Source organism: Salvelinus namaycush, chromosome 35 (genome assembly GCF_016432855.1).
Source record: "Salvelinus namaycush isolate Seneca chromosome 35, SaNama_1.0, whole genome shotgun sequence".
In the NCBI taxonomy this organism is placed as follows: Eukaryota; Metazoa; Chordata; class Actinopteri; order Salmoniformes; family Salmonidae; genus Salvelinus; species Salvelinus namaycush.
Window position 1 is genome coordinate 34,336,239 of NC_052341.1, and position 20,063 is coordinate 34,356,301.

The 20,063-nt window shown below is 41.3% G+C and overlaps 1 protein-coding gene across 2 annotated transcripts in view; it reads left to right on the plus strand.

Annotated features, from left to right (window-relative positions):
* Positions 1 to 307: 307 nt before the first annotated feature.
* LOC120029311 (dnaJ homolog subfamily C member 7-like) overlaps positions 308 to 20,063 on the plus strand; it is a 61,316-nt gene continuing 41,560 nt past the window's right edge. For both annotated transcript variants that reach the window (XM_038974531.1, XM_038974532.1), the window contains exons 1-4: positions 308 to 411; positions 14,445 to 14,533; positions 14,828 to 14,952; positions 17,594 to 17,707. In XM_038974531.1, the coding sequence (XP_038830459.1) occupies positions 341 to 411; positions 14,445 to 14,533; positions 14,828 to 14,952; positions 17,594 to 17,707 (399 nt within the window). In that variant the 5' untranslated portion in view covers positions 308 to 340. The remainder of the gene's footprint in view (positions 412 to 14,444; positions 14,534 to 14,827; positions 14,953 to 17,593; positions 17,708 to 20,063) is intronic.

Below are 20,063 nucleotides of genomic sequence, written 5' to 3' on the forward strand. Positions count from 1 at the left end.
TATTTTGGAACTTTAGTAAGTGTAATGTTTACTGTTCATTTTTTGTTTATTTCACTTTTGTTTATTTATTTTTTGTTTATTTCACTTGCTTTGGCAATGTAAACATATGTTTCCCATTCCAATAAAGACCTTAAATTGAGAGGTACCAGTAGCTTCACCTGTCGGAATTCTGACCTGAATCACTTCCCATACGCCTGGCTGAGGCTCTCAAAATCTATCCAATCACCGTTCGCATGCTGTTGACCAATGACGCGGACGTATGTAGGCTGAAATACGCCCCATAGGCGTGGCTTTGGCTAAACTCGTTTGGGGAAAAAAGACGGGTTCCTTTCAGGAAAAAATGGCAGCTGTTGGCATCGACATGCAGATGGAACTAGAGCCACAAATAATTATTGACGCCGACATGGAGAGGTAGCTAAATATGCAATTTTTCATGAATGTGTACGGGTTGTGAAGAAAGTACTTTTTGTTATTTGATCGAAATCCTAGCATAATCGTCATTTCTACTTAGCGGGGCCTACCTGGCTAGCTAGCTAACTAACAGTAGCTCGCTAACGTTAACTGTCTTTCACCAACTAACAAGGGTTAGGTAACGTTAGCTACAACTAACTAGCTAGTATTAGTTAACTATGCCATTTGTTCCTTCGTATTGGCAATTAACGTTACTTTACAATTTACAATGACAAAATGGGTTTGAGGTTCTACTCAATTATCTAGCTAACGTCAATTGACTAAATCTGCAAACCACCGTGGACTGTGTGCTATGTGTATCTATTGTCACTGCATTTTTGCCACTCATGTTAGGTTGCCTATGGATTATCCTAGGAAGCCAAAAGTGGCCACCACATCTGACTAGAGAATAAAACCATGCTGAGGCCAGATGGAATGACCCATTTCTCTGTCACGATGATAATGCCATCATAGTAGCTACTTGCCACACAAGTGTCAATAACTGAACTGTGTGTATGCATATCGGTCTGCTCATTACATTTTTCAAATGAACGGATGTGGCCTTGTTTTGCCTACTTAGCGTCGAGATCCAGTTATCAATTATCTTTGTGCACGCTAGTTAGCAACTCTTAGCATTTAAGTTTGGTTTTCAAAAGAAACGAAGTGTGCACTTGATGTGGTGGCAGAATATCACGCTGTTAAACCTGCATAAATTGCAGGTAGTTTACATGGATGGGCCTAATGGAAGAAAGCGGATGTGGACAGTTTACCCAAACAAAATGACACAATTACTGTTGACTTATCCCATTCCGTACAAATTTGCGCAACCGCGGCATTGAAACGAGACTGCAATGAAAACTAATAGGACTGTGTTGGCATCAAAATCTGGGTTGTGAACTACGTTTCTATTGACATGGTAATGGCCCGATAGTATTGGAGAAAAGTTGAACAAACGGACCCCTCTGACGCTATGTTAAATTGTGACGTGTCATGACGTAGCGTACGCACGCATTATGCAACTCGTTCTGTGTCGTACAGCCTCTCTCCACCAGATGTAGCGCTTCTCTCGCAGTTTACAAACATGAAAGGGACAGGGTAAGGGGGATGGATACCTAGTCAGTTGTACAACTGAATGCATAAATCTTTTTGCATAATCGTTGCAAGCCACCATGACTCTCAAAAGCCCCGACAGCAGCTGTTTACTTCTGAAGATAACTTTTGTGCCGCCCTAAAAACCCGACTCGAACTTGACAAACTTCAAAAAGGTATGTAATGACACATTATATAAACTTTTATTGTGTTTTAAATCAAATCAAAGTTGATTTGTCATGTGTGCCGAATACAACAGGTGTAGGTAGACCTTACAGTGAAATGCTTACTTTACAGGCTCTAGAACCAATAGTGTGAAGAAAATGTGTGTGTAAGAAGGTAAAGAAAGAAATAAAACAGTAAAAAGACATTTGAAAATAAGAGTAGCAAGGCTATATACAGACACCGGTTAAGTGTTTTATTTACATTTCAGAGGTGATAAGTTGGACAGATCAGGTGAAAAAATCTGTTTCCCCACACTGCTTATCTCACGCTTTCCCCATCACGCAGTAGGTTTCGTTTCTTCACCCGCCATTTTTAAAAAGACCCAATGGCGCTCATTGCCTTTTTCAATCATGCAGAGACGGGCAGCATGACGGTATTGTCGTTGATTTTGCTGGAAAGATATTGTGCTTTACAATGGTGTTCATATTACAGTTGACCTGGAAGTATTATGTTTTTTGGGTGTTAAAATAAGCTCAGTTGTACGTTTATAGCGCAAAAGTGCGTTAGCTAACTATAGGTGGTAAGCCTTAGCAAGCTAGTTGCATTCGTTTTCGAGATGATTGATCTCTGTCGAGGGAGGAGCTGGTTTTAACAATGTGTTAAATAATTCTGAACACATTCCGTTTGTCAAAATAATGACTTATGCTCGCTAGCTGGACAGGAAAACGCCGCCAAATACTAAACTGTAAACCAATATAAACTTGTGTACTATCGCTGCTGATCACGTTATCCGTATCTAAGGTAGTAGAAAGCTGGTGACATCGAGAGTTCTCCTTCCGACAAACTGCTATCAGGTAAAGTATTTTAAATGTATTTGTAATTTAGCTATTTAGCCATAGAAACGTGATGCATCAACGCAAGCTGTAAAATTACTCCCAACATACAACACAGCAACCATAGTAATGTTAGCTAGATAGAACAAGTAGATATGTTGCTAGCTAGCCGGAGTAAGTACACTATATATACAAAAGTATGTGGACACCCCTTCAAATTAGTGTATTTGGCAATTTCGGCAACATCCATTGCTTACAGGTGTATAAAATCGAGCACACAGTCACGCAATCTCCATAGAGTTTGCCAGTAGAATGGCCTTACTGAAGAGCTCAGTGACTTTCAACGTGGCACCTTCGTAGGATGCCACCATAGATAGAATAATGGGACAGATATTTCACCAGATGTATAAATGAGGCATCCGGTTTGCATTCTGCACATTTTGTCATCTATGAAATGTTTGATCTCAATATAGTTTTCTGTTCCCAAAACTATAATCTTATTAACAGATTGGATTAAGTTTTATAGACTTCACTCTTTGCAAAGTGTTTCAAAATTGTGTTGTTTAGGAGTGTAAAGGAGAATTGAGTTAATGCACACGCATACTTCAGAGTAGGTGTTCCCTAACGGAAATATGCAGATGCACGCTAGAACGCGCCAATAGGATCTCGCTAGCTCGTGCTTGCCTTTGCCCTCCTCCTTGCTTGTTCTGCCCACTATGCCTCATAAATTCCCATTGGAAACAACAGGCTGTGGTCTATCTTGGTATAGTTATAAAAACCTTTGATGCCACTTTTCCAACAAGTCATTTTGTCAAATTTCTGCCCTGCTAGAGCTTCTCCGGTCAACTGTAAGTGCTGTTATTGTGAAGTGGTAACGTCTAGGAGCAACAACAGCTCAGCCACAAAGTGGTAGGCTACACAAGCTCACAGAATGGGGCTGCTGAGTGCCTTCGTAGTGAGTAACAATTGTCTGTCCTTGGTTGCAACACTCACTACCAAGTTCCAAACTGCCCCTGGAAGCAACGTCAGCACAATAACTGTTTGCCGGGAGCCTCACGAAATTGGTTTCCATAGCCGAGCAGCCACACACAAGCCTAAGATCACCATGCACAATGCCAAGTGTCGGCTGGAGTGATGTAAAGCTCGCCCCCATTGGACTCTGGAGCAGTGGAAACGGGTTCTCTGGCGTGATGAATCACTCTTCACCATCTGGCAGTCCTATGGACTAATTTGGGTTTGGCGGATGCCAGGAGAATGCTACCTAACCGAATGCGTAGTGCCAACTGTAAAGTTAAGTGGAGGTAGAATAATAATGCTCTGGGGCTGTTCTTCATGGTTCCGCCTTGGCCTCTTAGTTCCAGGGAAGGGAAATCTTAACACTACAGCATACAATGACATTCTAGACGATTCTGTGCTTCCAACTTTGTGGCAACAATTTGGGGAAGGCTCTTTCCTGTTTTAGCGCGACCTACATTTTTTTTGTTGTGTTTAACCTTTAACTAGGCAAGTCAGTTAAGAACAAATTCTTATTTTCAACGCCGATCTAGGAACTGCCTTGTTCAGGGGCAGAACAACAGATTTTTACCTTGTCAGCTCGGGGATTCGATCTAGTGTAACAGTATAACTTTAGACCGTCCCCTCGCCCCGGCCCGGGCGTGAACCAGGGACCCTCTGCACACATCAACAACTGACACCCACGAAGCGTCGTTACCCATCGCTCCACAAAAGCCGCGGCCCTTGCAGAGCAAGGGGAACCACTACTTCAGGGTCTCAAAGCGAGTGACGTAACCGCTTGAAACGCTATTAGCGCGGACCACCGCTAACTAGCTAGCCATTTCACATCCGTTACACTCACCCCCCTTTCGACCTCCTCCTTTTCTGCAGCAACCAGTGATCCGGGTCAACAGCATCAATGTAACAGTTTAACTTTAGACCGTCCCCTCGCCCCGACACGGGCGCGAACCAGGGACCCTCTGCACACATCAACAACAGTCACCCACGAAGCGTCGTTACCCATCGCTCCACAAAAGCCGCGGCCCTTGCAGAGCAAGGGGAACCACTACTTCAGGGTCTCAAAGCGAGTGACGTAACCGCTTGAAACGCTATTAGCGCGGACCACCGCTAACTAGCTAGCCATTTCACATCCGTTACACTCACCCCCCTTTCGACCTCCTCCTTTTCTGCAGCAACCAGTGATCCGGGTCAACAGCATCAATGTAACAGTTTAACTTTAGACCGTCCCCTCGCCCCGACACGGGCGCGAACCAGGGACCCTCTGCACACATCAACAACAGTCACCCACGAAGCGTCGTTACCCATCGCTCCACAAAAGCCGCGGCCCTTGCAGAGCAAGGGGAACCACTACTTCAGGGTCTCAAAGCGAGTGACGTAACCGCTTGAAACGCTATTAGCGCGGACCACCGCTAACTAGCTAGCCATTTCACATCCGTTACACTAACAACCTTCTGGTTCTAGTCCAACGCTCTAACCACTAGGCTACCTGCCGCACAATGTCCCCGTGCCCAAAGCAAGGTCCATACAGAAATGGTTTGTCGAGATCAGTGTGGAATAACTTGATTGGCACAGAGCCCTGACCTCAACCCCATCGAACACCTTTGGGATGAATTGTAACACCGACTGCGAGCCAGGCCTAATTGCCCGACATCAGTGCCTGACCTCAGTAATGCTCTTGTGGCTGAATGTAAGCAAGTTCCTGCAGGAATGTTCCAACATCTAGTGGAAAGCCTAACCAGAAGAGTGGAGGCTGGCTGTTATAGTAGCAAAAGGGGGGGGGGGCGGGCAAGTCCATATTAATGCCCATGATTTGGAATTAGATGTTTGACGAGCAGATGTCCACATACTTTTGGTCATGTAGTGTAGTTTTCACTAGCTAGCATGTAATTCTGGGACGTTGAGCGTTTTAGCTATCAGTTTATTCCAAGTAATAATTTGATCTGTAGGACAAGTAGTATAAATCTAATACAGTCTAAGGCAGGACCCACTAATTTCATTTATACTGACAAATAAGAAATGCCTCTGTCAATAGTTGAAGTAGGATGACTGTCAGGATGTACATTTTCTAGCTCACAAACTACCTTTGCTGTGATTTCTATTATTCATTCAGGTCTCTCACTTTTGTCTCACATGATCTATTCAGCTCTCCTGTGAACCTCTCTCAGAGATCAACCAAGTGCTATTCACCAAGCATAGGATGTAAGAAGAACCTTCCTACTGCAGTTTGAACTAGCCCTGCTGTCAACTATTTAGACATTGGGACCATATATGCATTTGCCTGTTCTCTTTTCTTTTTGGGGTTTTAGAGTTGAAGAACACCATCTACAGATATGTGCCTGTTAGAACATCTCAGACTCAATTCAATGTGTAACATGCATTGGGGAGAATTCAATTGTCCCTGTCAGGAACCCAGGGTTTTGCCATAGATGGTAGAGTTCTCATCTCTGGACCACACAAGACAAGCTTTAGATTGCATTCCGCTAAGGCACTTGTCTGTCTACATCGGTCCGCTACATTGGTGACAAGGGTGGGATCCTTTCGATACGCCTATATGGCCTGGGCGCACACATGCTCCTAGAGAGGTGGGGGAAAATTGAAGAATGCGTTGATGACTCTTCTACAGTCTCTATCAGAGGCCCAGGCTTTTGGCAGACATGGTAAAAGCTTTTCATTTCTGGACTGTAAGATTGTGCCCTCCATGGCACTAAATAGACATTGATTGGTAGGTTACACTATATTTAGATAATGGAAAGCATGTCTCGTACTCAGTCATAGTTAGTAGTAGAATAATGAATGGATTGACAATATTTTGACAACTTTTAAAGGTTAATAATTTAAACCACATAAATATACTCACACTGAACATTTAGTATTTAAAACTCACATTTCGAACTATAATCCTACAGGCTCTATTATTCTCCATACCTTATGTTCCAATGCATCCTACATTATGCATGGTATTGAGAAGCTGCTATTTGAATGCATGGTATTGAGAAGCTGCTATTTGAGATCTCGTTTAGAAATTGAACTACAGTTTGTCTGCCGAATTCTTTCTCTCTGCTCTTGTTATCCTTAACAGGATTGTTGGTGGGCGGAGCTGGGAGGGTTGTCAGCGAGATGGGACACACCTGGGCTCAGGTGTGTCCCGGGGATAAATACCCCCCCCCCCCCAGCATGTCTGCGAGGAGACCACGCAGACATGCTGTTTGTTTTTTTGTGCCATTTTGGGGCTTTGTTCGTTTATTTTGGCACCTCTCAATACCCCTCATTATCACCATCTATGCACTCATCCACTCGCTTACACTACTGATTACACACACACCATTGTTACTTGTATATAGGTTACTTTATCTAATAAATATATATTTTTATTTTATGCATTATGATGGGTTAATGCTAATTGGGATGCGCTTTGGTTGGTATTCACTGCGTAGTCTTATAAGTGTTCGGCATAGTGCCTTAGAGACGTATCAGGGTTTTTGCTTGTCAAACAGGTGTGTTGCCTGGAAAATATACCAGTAGGCCTAATACTAGTGTCGTTAAGTTAACTGGTAATTGTATTTTGTTTAGGAGAAAACAATTTGTGTTTTGATAAACTCTGTTCATGTTTTGATACAGCTGTCTTGCGTTTGGTAGGCCCAGTGTTGGCTGCCTTTGTTTGTTTGTTTGGTAGACTTGCCACTGCAGTGTATAATTGGTTGTGTGCTGCGTTGGTTAGTTTCCAGTCCCTTGCCCAGGCTGGAAACTCTTGCTCTACTTGCTGTTGGGACATTGGTCTGAGGAGGTGAGTACATTCTGCTGTGTACCTCAGTAGGAGATTTGGATAGGATAAGTGCCATTTGCTACCCGGAGCTATAGCCTTATAGCCCTGTTAGTCTTTTGGTGACGAGTTTCTATTTGGAATACGTTGGGCATAGTTAGTTATTTTTGTGTGGGGTCCGTGGACCGATCAGTTGTCTCGGGGTCACATCCGTTGCTCGGGGGGGGGGGGCATTTTGCTGCCCCCCCCCTTTCTAGCGGGCTACAGTGCGTAATTACCCACCGCGAATCCGCACGAAAACTAAGGTTGAGCTGTTGTAGGATTTGGCGAAGCACCGTGTACAATACCAGTCAAAAGTTTGGACACACCTACTCAGTCAAGGGTTTTTATTTGTACTATTTTCTACATTGTAGAATAATAGTGAAGACATCACAACTATGAAATAACACATGGAATCATGCAGTAACCAAAAAAGTGTTAAACAAAATCAAAATATATTTTTACCCTTTGCTTTGATGACAGCTTTGCACATTCTTGGCATTCTCTCAACAAGCTTCACCTGGAATGCTTTTCCAACAGTCTTGAAGGAGTTCCCACATATGCTGAGCACTTGTTGGCTGCGTTTTCTAAACTCTGCGGTCCGACTCATCCCAAACAAAATCACGAGGGCCAGTTTCATCATAGCGCTTGGTGGTTTTTGCGACTGCACTTGAAGATACTTTTAAAGTTCTTTAAAGTAATGGACTGTTTCTTTGCTTATTTGAGCTGTTCTTGCCATAATATGGACTTGGTCTTTTACCAAATAGGGCAATCTTCTGTATACCACCTTTACCTTGTCACAACACAACTGATTTGCTCAAATGTGTTAAGAAGGTTAAGAAATTCCACAAATGAACTTTTAACAAGACACCTCTGTTAATTGAAATGCATTCCAAGTGACTACACCATGAAGCTGGTTGAGAGCATGCCAAGAGTGTGCAAAGCTGTCAAGGCAAAGGGTGGCTACTTTGAAAACTTAATATGAAATATATTTCGATTTAACACTTCTTTTGGTTACACCATGATTCCATATGTGTTATTTCATAGTTTTGACGTCTTCAGTATTCTACAATTTTTAAAATGGTAAAAATAAAGAAAAACCCTTGAATGAGTAGGTGTGCCAGAGCCCTGTATTCGGATTGAGTGGGGGCGTTTGGAGAGATTTGGGCCTCGACCAACGAGACACTGGTTCACGGGCAGAGCTTCATTCATCTAGAGTTGAGCCTGGCTCCCTTGGTAAAGCTGACTTCAGTCAAGTGTCACTACTGTCAGGGTTCAGGTTATTGAAAAAACAAATGTCCTGTTCTCTCTAAGGGTAAATTCAGTACTGGAGCTAACGTTAAACCTAAGCCTACGGCGATGGAAGCTCCAGTCTCACATCTGTTCGCTCCTGTCACTTCGTCTTATGCCCAGGCGCATGTTAAAGTCCCAATTGACCCAGATTATTTACCTTTCATTACGTAGGGTTTTGTGTGTCTGTTAGGAAGTAACGTGCCAGTGTAGATCCTGAGGGACACAGGTGCCTCTGAGTTGTTTGTGTTAGTCTGTTACCTTTCTTTGCTGAGACTGATTCGGGAATCGTGTTTCAATTAGGGGAATCGGGTTGCACACTGTCATTTCCATTGCGTAAACTGATGTTGGATTCTGAACTGGTGAAAGGCTCCCGAGTGGCGCAGCGGTCTAAGGCACTGCATCGCAGTGCAAGAGGTGTTCGATTCCAGGCTGCGTCACATCCAGCCGTGATTGGGAGTCCCATAGGACGGCGCACAATTGGTCCGGGTTTGGCCGGGGTAAAATAAGATTTTGTTCTTAACTGACTTGCCTAGATTCAAGGTTAATAAAAAAATAAAGGTGAGGTTGTTGTCGGGGTGCCGCCTTCGTTGCCTGTTGAGGGTATCGTTGTCCTTTCGATTAACTTCTCACGATTCACCATCCGGGAGCACCCTCATCAGTAAAAAAGCTGACTAGCATAGCCTAGCATAGCGCCACAAGTAAATACTAGCATCTAAATATCATGAAATCACAAGTCCAAGACACCAGATGAAAGATAACATCTTGTGAATCCAGCCATCATGTCCGATTTTTAAAATGTTTTACAGGGAAAACACTATGCATTTCTATTAGCTAACCACGATAGCAAAAGACCCAACCGCATATTTCCACCATTTTTTTTACTGCATAGGTGATAGCTACAAATTTGACCAAATAAAGATATAAATAGTCACTAACCAAGAAACAACTTCATCAGATGACAGTCTGATAACATATTTATTGTATAGCATATGTTTTGTTCGAAAAATGTGCATATTTCAGGTATAAATCATAGTTTACCATTGCAGCCCCCATCACAACTCTCACCAAAGCAACTAGAATAACTACAGAGAGCAACGTGAATTACCTAAATACTCGTCATAAAATAAAAAAATATAAAAAATAAAAAATTAAGTTTTTTACAGCGAAAACACAATATAGCATTATATTAGCTTACTACAATAGCCTACCACACAGCAGCATTCATTCAAGACACGTTAGCGATAGCGAATAAACCAGCAAAATATATACATTTTTTCACTAACCTTCTCAAACTTCATCAGATGACAGTCCTATAACATCATATTACACAACACATATGGTTTGTTTGAAAATGTGCATATTTAGCGGGACAATTCTTGGTTGAACAATGTGAATACTAGCCAAACTGCCCAAAATAATCTGGATATATTTCTGACACTCACATCATCTAATCAAATAACTAATCATATACTTTACTAAAAAATACAGGTTGGACAGCAAATGAAGGATACACTAGTTCTTAATGCAACCGTTGTGTTAGATTTTTAAAAATAACCTTATTACGACATACAGCTTACGTTACAGCGAAACAGCGCCCGAAATCTGGGCAGAATATAGTCTAAACATTTTTCGACAGAAATACGAAATAATATCATAAATGGTTCCTACTATTTGATGAGCTTCCATCAGAATCTTGTACAAGTTGTAATAATCGTTGTTTGGTTGTAGAATGCCCTCTTCATCTGTAGAATTAGCAGCCAAAGCTAGCCATGTGGCGCAGCAGTGTCCAACGCACCATAACACAAGACAAAGAAATTCCAGAAAATCGCAATCAACTGATATAAACTGCTATAAGTCGGTTTAATATAACTAGTTTATGATGTTTTTAACACATATATCGAATAAAATCAGAGCCGGATATATCTAAGGCCTATAACGACAGCTTTTCAGAAAGCAATCCTCAGGTCTGTCTCGCGCCAAGACGAACGGTGAAAAGACTACACCCACGGTTCCAAGAGCTCTTGTTCGGCCTCAGATCTAGCTAGACACCCCATTCCAATTCTCACTGCCTACTGACATCTAGGGGAAGGCGTATGCAGTGCATGTAGACCCATAGATTCCATGGAAATTAATAAACTGACCCTGGAACAGAGCCCTCGATTTCAGATTTCTCACTTCCTGACAGGAAGTTTGCTGCAAAATGAGTTCTGTTTTACTCACAGATATAATTCAAACGGTTTTAGAAACTAGTGTTTTCTATCCGATAGTAATAATAATATGCATATTGTACGAGCAAGAATTGAGTACGAGGCAGTTTAATTTGGGAACGATTTTTTACAAAGTGAAAACAGCGCCCCCATATTGACAAAAGGTTAACTTGGCTGGTGAGCGTATATGGCCTGTCTTGTCTACATCTCTAGTGGTTTCCGCTAAGATGTCATTTACAGTGTCATTTACATCTCAGTTCCTTTTGTCTTCTATGTGTGATTTCCAGCGACGCCTGTACACCGCTGTTGAGATGGCTAAAGAGAAGCTGTCATCTTCACAGGGGAGAATAAAAGGAATATTTGATAGGCGAGCTGAGCCTTGTCACTTTAGTCCAGGTGACCAGGTTATTGCTCTTGTTGGTTCTCCTTTTCAAGCCAAGGTCCATTTTTGCTGGTGCTGTTACATCGCTGGGTTCTTTTTGTCATGCTTTGTACGTGCATGGTGAGGAGGATGTCCCGATGATTGCGTACTGCAGGGTAGATTGAAAAATGTTGAGTCACTGGGTGTTTTGGATAGCCTTCCCGCTCATCTACCTGCTGATTGGCAAGACGAGTTGGTCGGTCTTATTCTGAGTTTTCCAGTAATTTTTTTTTCTTCTGATGTTTGTTAAGGGCAGTCAGGTCTGGAGAGAACCAAGGGCTATATCTGTTCCTGGTTCTAAATGTCTTGAATGGGGCATGCTAATTTAAGATGGTGAGGAAGGCATTCTTAAAAAATAACCAGGCATCCTCTACTGACGGGATGAGATCAACATCCTTCCAGGATACCCCGGCCAGGTCGATTAGAAAGGCCTGCTTGCTGAATTGTTTCAGAGAGCGTTTGACAGTGATGAGTGGAGGTCGTTTGACCGCTGACCCATTACGGATGCAGGCAATGAGGCAGTGATCGCTGTGATCTTGGTTGAAAACAGCAGAGGTGTATTTAAAGGGCAAGTTGGTTAGGATAATATCTATGAGGGTGCCCGTGTTTACGGCTTTGGGGTGGTACCTGGTAGGTTCATTGATAATTTGTGTGAGATTGAGGACATCAAGCTTAGATTGTAGGATGGTTAGTGTGTTAAGCATGTTCCAGTTTAGGTTGCCTAGCAGCACGAGCTCTGAAGATAGATGGGGGGCAATCAGTTCACATATGGTGTCCAGAGCACAGCTGGGGGCAGAGGGTGGTCTATAGCAGGCGGCAACGGTGAGAGACTTGTTTTTAGAGAGATGGATTTTTAAAAGTAGAAGTTCAAATTGTTTGGGTACAGACCTGGATAGTAGGACAGAACTCTGCCGGCTGTCTTTGCAGTAGATTGCAACACCGCCCCCTTTGGCCGTTCTATCTTTTCTTAAAATGTTGTAGTTAGGAATGAAAATGTCATAATTTTTGGTGGTCTTCCTAAGCCAGGATTGGCTAGATGGCTAGAACATCCGGGTTGGCAGAGTGTGCTAAAGCAGTGAATTAAACAAACTTAGGGAGGAGGCTTCTAATGTTAACATGCATGAAACCAAGGCTATTACGGTTACATAAGTCATCAAAATAGCGCCTGGGGAATAGGAGTGGAGTGGAGGACATATTGATCAGTGGACATGTGCTTTCTCATGCGTGTAGTCCCTAAGTGTTGTGAAGTATGCTTTTTGTCCATGTAACCGGGAAACTGTTTATTTTATGTTGTCTTGTCGCTCCTGTCATCTGTTCCCTGCTGTCCTCGTTTTTTCTTTCCTCTTAAAGATTGCTGAGGTCTGGGGAGGACGAGGTTGGCTGGGGCAGTGGGGTAGCTTTAACCAAGGCAATATGTTTTTTAAGTATTTCAAAATATCTTTTGGGTGATGTGGTCCCCGGGGGGGTTCTCACTCTCTCTGATAAATTATTTCTCTCTGCTCTTGTTTTCCCTAATAGAATGTTGGTGGGTGGAGCTGGGAGGGTCGTCTGCGAGATGGGACACACCTTGGCTCAGGTGTGTCCTGGCGATAAATACTTTCCCCACATACCTAGAGGAGACTCTCCGCGCAGACACAAAGTTTTTGTTAGGGTGTTTTGGGGCTTCTTTGTTTATTTATTTTGGCACCTCTCAACACCCCTCATCACCATCAATGCACGCATCCACTCACACTACTGACTAAACACCATTGTTACTTGTATCTTACAAAAATATATTTATTAAATAAAGTGACTTCTTTCTTAGTCGTCTCTTTGTTACGGGGTACGAGCCAGTTCGTAGCAGGTTCTTATTGCACAAGCGCATTGTACAACTGTTTTTGGAGAAGATCGTATCGCAAGTTATGCGATATGTCTAGGCTATGCCATATGTATTAGCTAATATGCATATGCAGCTGTCGTTTTGAAACATCCATTCTAGCATATTTGACACGCCTTTCTATCTCCATGCTTTTATTTGGTTTTCTATGCAAAGTATATGATTGAGTATTTATTTAAGCCTGCAGCTAGTTACTTGAAATGAGACATGTAATCATGCCAAAACATGATTCAATTGTATTCACTGACAGAGCGATGACTAATGAAACACACACAGACATTTAGCTGAGTAGGATTGTGATTTGACATACAAAAGACATTTTTGTGAAAATGCTTTTTATCTGCCTTCCCAATGGAAACTAGTCCAAATGTATTTTCTATGTAAAGAGATGTACGTTTCTGGATGATGCAACATGCTGCCTTGTTGACAACTTGACCGAGCGGTGGATATTACTGTTCGATTTGAGAAGGATGCTCCTCCCTCACCGCTTTTGTCCTTTCACGTCACGGGCCATAGATGGGTGCACCACGGCCCCGGTTAATAGAACGCTCTCATTGGTTTTCTTACTCTGTTTACAGTCTATGGACAAGGTATAGCAGCAATCCGTGCTTTGGTTTAGTTTCCCTTGCAGTGGCTGGCACGGTTGCATTTGTGTCACACACAAATTGAATGGGATTTGTGCCACAAATTCTAAAATGTTAGCATTTGGAAACAGTGCCAGGCAAACTAAACCAGAGCATGGATTGCTTGTCCATAAACTCAGGGACACAACTTTGAATTGGGACATTTGCTAAATTGCCGCTATAGCCAATCGAGTAGACTACACATCCCCTAGTAGTAGGCCTACGTCTTAATGATAGCTTTATTTAATCCCCCTCCTTGATTGGTTTTGCTCCAGTGTCCTCACACTGGGCCAGTTGGTACTGTTCTGTTTGTTCCAATCAGGTAAACATGCCAAGTGTGCTTTCCCATTTGGTATACTGAGCCAATTCATTATCATAGGTCAAAATGTGTTTGTTACAAAGACCAGATCCCCTGGCTGCTATGCACAAATAGATTCCCTCTGAATATTTTTGCTGACGTAATCAAAATACCAACGAGCAAGTAAAGAGGATTTGTCAATGGATTTTCCCCTGCTTAACTGGCTTGTTAAGCGTAATTTTATATAAATTACTGCTGAATTGTAGGTAACATATTAATAAGGGTATTACAGCATTTTTTTGGTAGATAGCCTTAATGCTCCATTTGTTTCTCTTTAGCCTACACATTTCAACTGTCTGGTGTTTTTTCCTCTCAGGGAGGCTGAGGGCTTCAAAGATCAAGGAAATGCTTTCTACGTCAAGAAGGATTATTCTGAGGCATTTAACTACTACACAAAGGCCATTGGTGAGAATGCAACACTAGCTTTGTACACTAGTTTAGTAACAACATGCTAGGCCATAGCGTAGAGCAACTGTGTAGAGAATTTTTTTAAAGGATTCTCAAATTATATATTTCATATTTAACTGGATCGTTAGAGCCAATTCTCATTGACAACCAGTTTGAAAATTCAGCGAATACTATTTTATTTCAGTATCCAGACATGCTGATATGTTTCTCTGGAATTATAGACTGTTGTTTCAAGGTGATTGATTACAGGCGTGACTCTTGAGAATATGGTTCCCTTTTTGTTTTTGTCAGATGCATGTCCTAAAAACGCCAGTTACTATGGAAACCGGGCGGCCACCCTCATGATGCTGTGCCGCTTCCGAGAGGCCCTGGTGGACTCCCAGCGGGCCGTGCGGCTGGACGACTGTTTCATGAAGGTCAGAGTTCAGCCTGCTTGCTTCAGCGGCGTGACGTCATTGTAGAATTGGGAGTCGAGCATAGGGTTGTCGCGATACCAGTATTACAATACTACATTTTCAAACTCTTGAGTCCTTAAAGAACCTACTTAATATAAAATATTATGTGCTGTATATTGGAAAATAAACATAATTTTGACTGTTTCCAATTAGGACTGTTTTCCTCAAGAAATGGAGACAGTCATGTTTTGTTTCCTTGACATGATACTTATGAGTATCACAATTAGAGCCCTACCGATAAATCCGTTTGCCGATATTATTGGCCGATATTGTCTTTTCACAAATATATTTGTATCAGTCTTCTGTCTTTAAAACGACAATATTATTTATACATGAATTAACAAATAAATCCACTAATCTGAGATATTACTATAATACATATCTTACATAAGCCTCTCACTGAACATCATTCAGTAGCCAGCAGATCGCAAAGGGTTTATTGTGAACAGTAGTAGGCATGCTGGTTTGACGATGCAACCGCATTTGAAAAATTAATTAATCAAAGTAAATCAAACTGGCTATGTACATTTCACTGATGCAAAGTTCTCACTTTGCTAACATTAGCGAGCTAGCAAAGTATTTTTAGCTAGCATGCCTGGCAGTCTGTGCTGCTAATGACTGGACTGGTGGCGAAAGTTATACAATAACACTGGTTGAAGTTATTGTCTGTGCCTGTCATTCAGGCCATGTGCTGATATTGTGATTAGATTGTTACTAGCTAGAACGAGTTGTGACTCAAATGAGTGCTGCAAGCATAAACGATATAGCCCTTGGTTCTCTCCAGACCTGACTGCCCTTAACCACCACAAAAACATCCTATGGCGTTCTGCATTACGCTCTCGTTGGCTGGCCCTCGCTTCATACTCGTCGCCAAACCCACTGGCTCCAGGTCATCTACAAGAAACTGCTAGGTAAAGTCTCCCCTTATCTCAGCTCGCTGGTGACCATCGCAGCACCCACCTGTAGCACGCGCTCCAGCAGGTATATCTCTCTGGTTACCCCCAAAACCAATTCTTCCTTTGGCCGCCTCCCCTTCCAGTTCTCTGCTGCCAATGACTGGAACGAACTACAAAAATCTCTGAAACTGGAAACACTTATCTCCCTCACTAGCTTTAAGCACCAGCTGTCAGAGCAGCTCACAGATTACTGCACCTGTACATAGCCCATCTATAATTTAGCCCAAACAACTTCCTCTTCCCCTACTGTATTTATTTATTTATTTTGCTCCTTTGCACCCCATTATTTCTATCTCTACTTTGCACATTCTTCCAATGCAAATCTACCATTCCAGTGTTTTACTTGCTATATTGTATTTACTTCGCTACCATGGCCTTTTTTTTACCTTCATCTCCCTTATCTCACCTCACTTGCTCACATTGTGTATATAGACTTATTTTTTCTACTGTATTATTGACTGTATGTTTGTTTTACTCCATGTGTAACTCTGTGTTGTTGTATGTGTCGAACTGCTTTGCTTTATCTTGGCCAGGTCGCAATTGTAAATGAGAACTTGTTCTCAACTTGCCTACCTGGTTAAATAAAGGTGAAATAAAAAAATAAAAAATAAACATTGTATCGCGGACCATACAGATTTGAAATATCTAGCCAATACATTTTGTATTGAACAACATTGCTTGTGAACACTAAAGTGCTGTAATGATTTGAGAGTTAGGCTTTGGTTAAAGATCAGTACAAATGCTTTAAAGTTTAGATGATATCTTAGACTTTCGAGAAGAGCGATGTTATATCCGAATCATTACCAGATAATCGTCATCTCGCTGCCTGTTCTTAAAGCGGCAGTACAACATTACAAGTGCAATTTCATATTTACATATTTACATATCTACGTTTATTAATTCAGCCAGGGCATCTACCTACTTACTGTACACCGCATATTGTCCCTCCCATAGAGATCCTATTAAAGTATTCACATTTTTATAATATTCTAATTACATTTAGCAGATGATCCAGAGCAACTTACAGCTAGTTCATTCATCTTAAGATAGCTATGTGGGAAAATCCTATATCTCAGTCATAGTAAGTACATTTTTCCTCAAAGTATCTCAGCACAGTCAGTGCTAGTAGGGGGGTGGGCAAGTCAAGTGTGAGTGTTATTTTATGATGTTCCCTCCCCTGGCTTTTTTATGCGTGCTTTGTATTTGGCTTTGCATTCCTTGAGGATATCTTCAGTTTGGCATAGGCCTTTAGAAATTGTATATAATTGTTCACGCCTTTTTTATGTTTAAGAAGTTGCAGATTTCTAGTCATTCTTCATGCAAACTATGAAATGTATAATGCTCTTAAATGTTAATTTAAAAGAGTTGTTGCTAAAATTTCAGAATTAATTTAAAGTTGTCATTTGGAGTTTTTTGCACAAACTATACTTTTCATTCCAGCAAAATATTGAAACATTTTTTTGGGCAGTTATGTCGTTAATTGGCTTTTTTTTTTACCTCAACTGGTATTGGATCCAGAAATCCAATATCGGTTGGGCTCTAATCACGATACTGGTATCGTGAGAACCCTATGTGGAGCACACCAACCCTTTGTAGTCCTCCAGCAGCTTTAACCAGGAAGTATCTTTCCACCCACTGCACCACAGGGCCATCTGCGAGAGGGCAAGTGTCACCTGTCTCTTGGCAATGCCATGGCAGCCAGCCGCTGCTTTCAGAAGGTCCTGGAACTGGAGCCCAGCAACAGCCAGGCACAGCAGGAGGTGGGTCCAAGTTTAAATGACCTAGGATTATTAGACAACTACTTATACATGCATACCTAGATCTTCCCTCTTGTTTTCCCATTGAACATTTACCTTCACTTGACCTACTTAAAAAAAATATATAATTGTTAACATCTCTGGGATATTCGGGATGCTAGCGTCCCACAACAACAGCCAGTGAAATTGCAGGGCGCAAAATTATAACAGTAATGCCATAATTAAAATTCCTCAAACATACAAGTATTTTACACCATTTTGAAGATAAACTTGTTGTAAATCCAGCCACAGTGTCCGATTTCAAATAGGCTTTATGGCGAAAGCACACCAAACGATTATGTTAGGTCAGCACCTAGTCACAGAAAAACACAGCCATTTTTCCAGCCAAAGAGAGGACTTACAAAAAGCAGAAATAGAGAGAAAATTAATCACTAACCTTTGATATTCATCAAATGACACTCATAGGATTTCATGTTACACTATACATGTATGTTTTGTTTGATAAAGTTCATATTTATATCAAAACATCTGTTTACATTGGCGCGTTATGTTCAGTAATGTTTTGCCTCCAACATCTGGTGATTTTGCAGAGAGCCACATCAATTTACAGAAATACTCATAATAAACATTGCTAAAAGATACAAGTGTTATGCATGGAATTTTAGATCTACTTCTCCTTAATGCAACCGATGTGTCAGATTTCAAAAAAACTTTTAGGAAAAAGCACACCATGCAATAATCTGAGTACGGTGCTCAGACACAAAAACAAGCCATACAGATATCCGCCATGTTGTGGAGTCAACAGAAGTCAGAAATAGCATTATAAATATTAATTTACCTTTTATGATCTTCATCAGAATGCACTCCCAGGAATCCCAGTTCCACAATAAATGTTTGTTTGATAAAGTCCATAATTTGTCCCAATACCTCCTTTTTGTTTGCGCGTTTAGTACACAATCCAAACTCACGAGGCGAGGGCAAGTCCAGGCGAAAGTTCAGACAGTCATATTACAGTTTGTAGAAACATGTCAAACGAAGTATAGAATCAATCTTTCGGATGTTTTTATCATAAATCTGTTTATGATTGAAACATAATAATGTTTCAACCGGAGAATTCCTTTGTCTGTAGAAATGCAATGGAACGCAGTTAACTCTGATGGGAGAGCGCGAGACTGAGCTCGTGGCACTCTGCCAGACCCCTGACTCAATCAGCTCTTATTCCCTCATCCTTCACAGTAGAAGCATCAAACAAGGTTCTAAAGACTGTTGACATCTAGTGGAAGCCTTAGGAAGTGCAATATGACCCCATAGACACTGTATATTCGATAGGCAATGACTTGAAGAACTACAAACCTCAGATTTCCCACTTCCTGGTTGGATTTTTTTTCTCAGGTTTTTGCCTGCCATATGAGTTCTGTTATACTTACAGACATCATTCAAACAGTTTTAAACTTCAGTGTTTTCTATCCAAATCTAGCTTCTGGGACTGAGTAGCAGGCAGTTTACTCTGGGCACCTTATTCATCCAAGCTACTCAATACTGCCCCCAGCCATAAGAAGTTAATAATCTACTGGAGAACCATTTTGGGTTTAAGTTTAACTTATGAATGAATGAAGCTTTTAGTGAGTGGTTTACATATTTAATAATTTTAGCCCCCCAAACTCATATTCTTTATATAAATAGGCACGTTTAATTTTGTCTGGCTTTACAATCCAAATAAAATAATTTTTTGCTTATGTGGTTTAAAAAACAAGTCATCTGGAGTTGGCAGTGCCATTAGTAAGTAAACTGTGATGGGACCAAAGAGTTAAATCAATATGATTTTTTTCCATAAATAGACAAGTATTTACCTCCATGGTTGCAGAATCTTATATATTTTTGCTAACTTTCTATTGAAATGAATTGGATGTTCATTTATATTTTTTGAGATGTTGAATACCAATTATGTCTACTTCACCATCCGCCCATTTTATTGGTAAATTACAAGGTAGTGTAAACAGTATTTGTTTTTAATGATTCAATGCGTAAAATGGTACACTTGTTAAAATTAGGTTTTAATCCAGAGAGGCTAGATAAGTGATCAAGATCTTCAATGAGACTGTGCAGGGATCCAGATTGCGGACTTAAGAAAAAAAACTAGAGTCATCGGCATACATCGACACTTACGTTTTTATCCCCTGAATTTCTAACCCCTTGATGGTCTTGTTGAATCTAATAGCTAGCATTTCAGTGGCCATAATAAATAGATATGGAGACAACGGTCAGAAGACCAGGCCTGTTATCTTCGATGTTTCATAATGTTCAATTGGGTAAAGTAATTGTTGTATATTATCTCCACTATATCATCCATGTAAAAGAC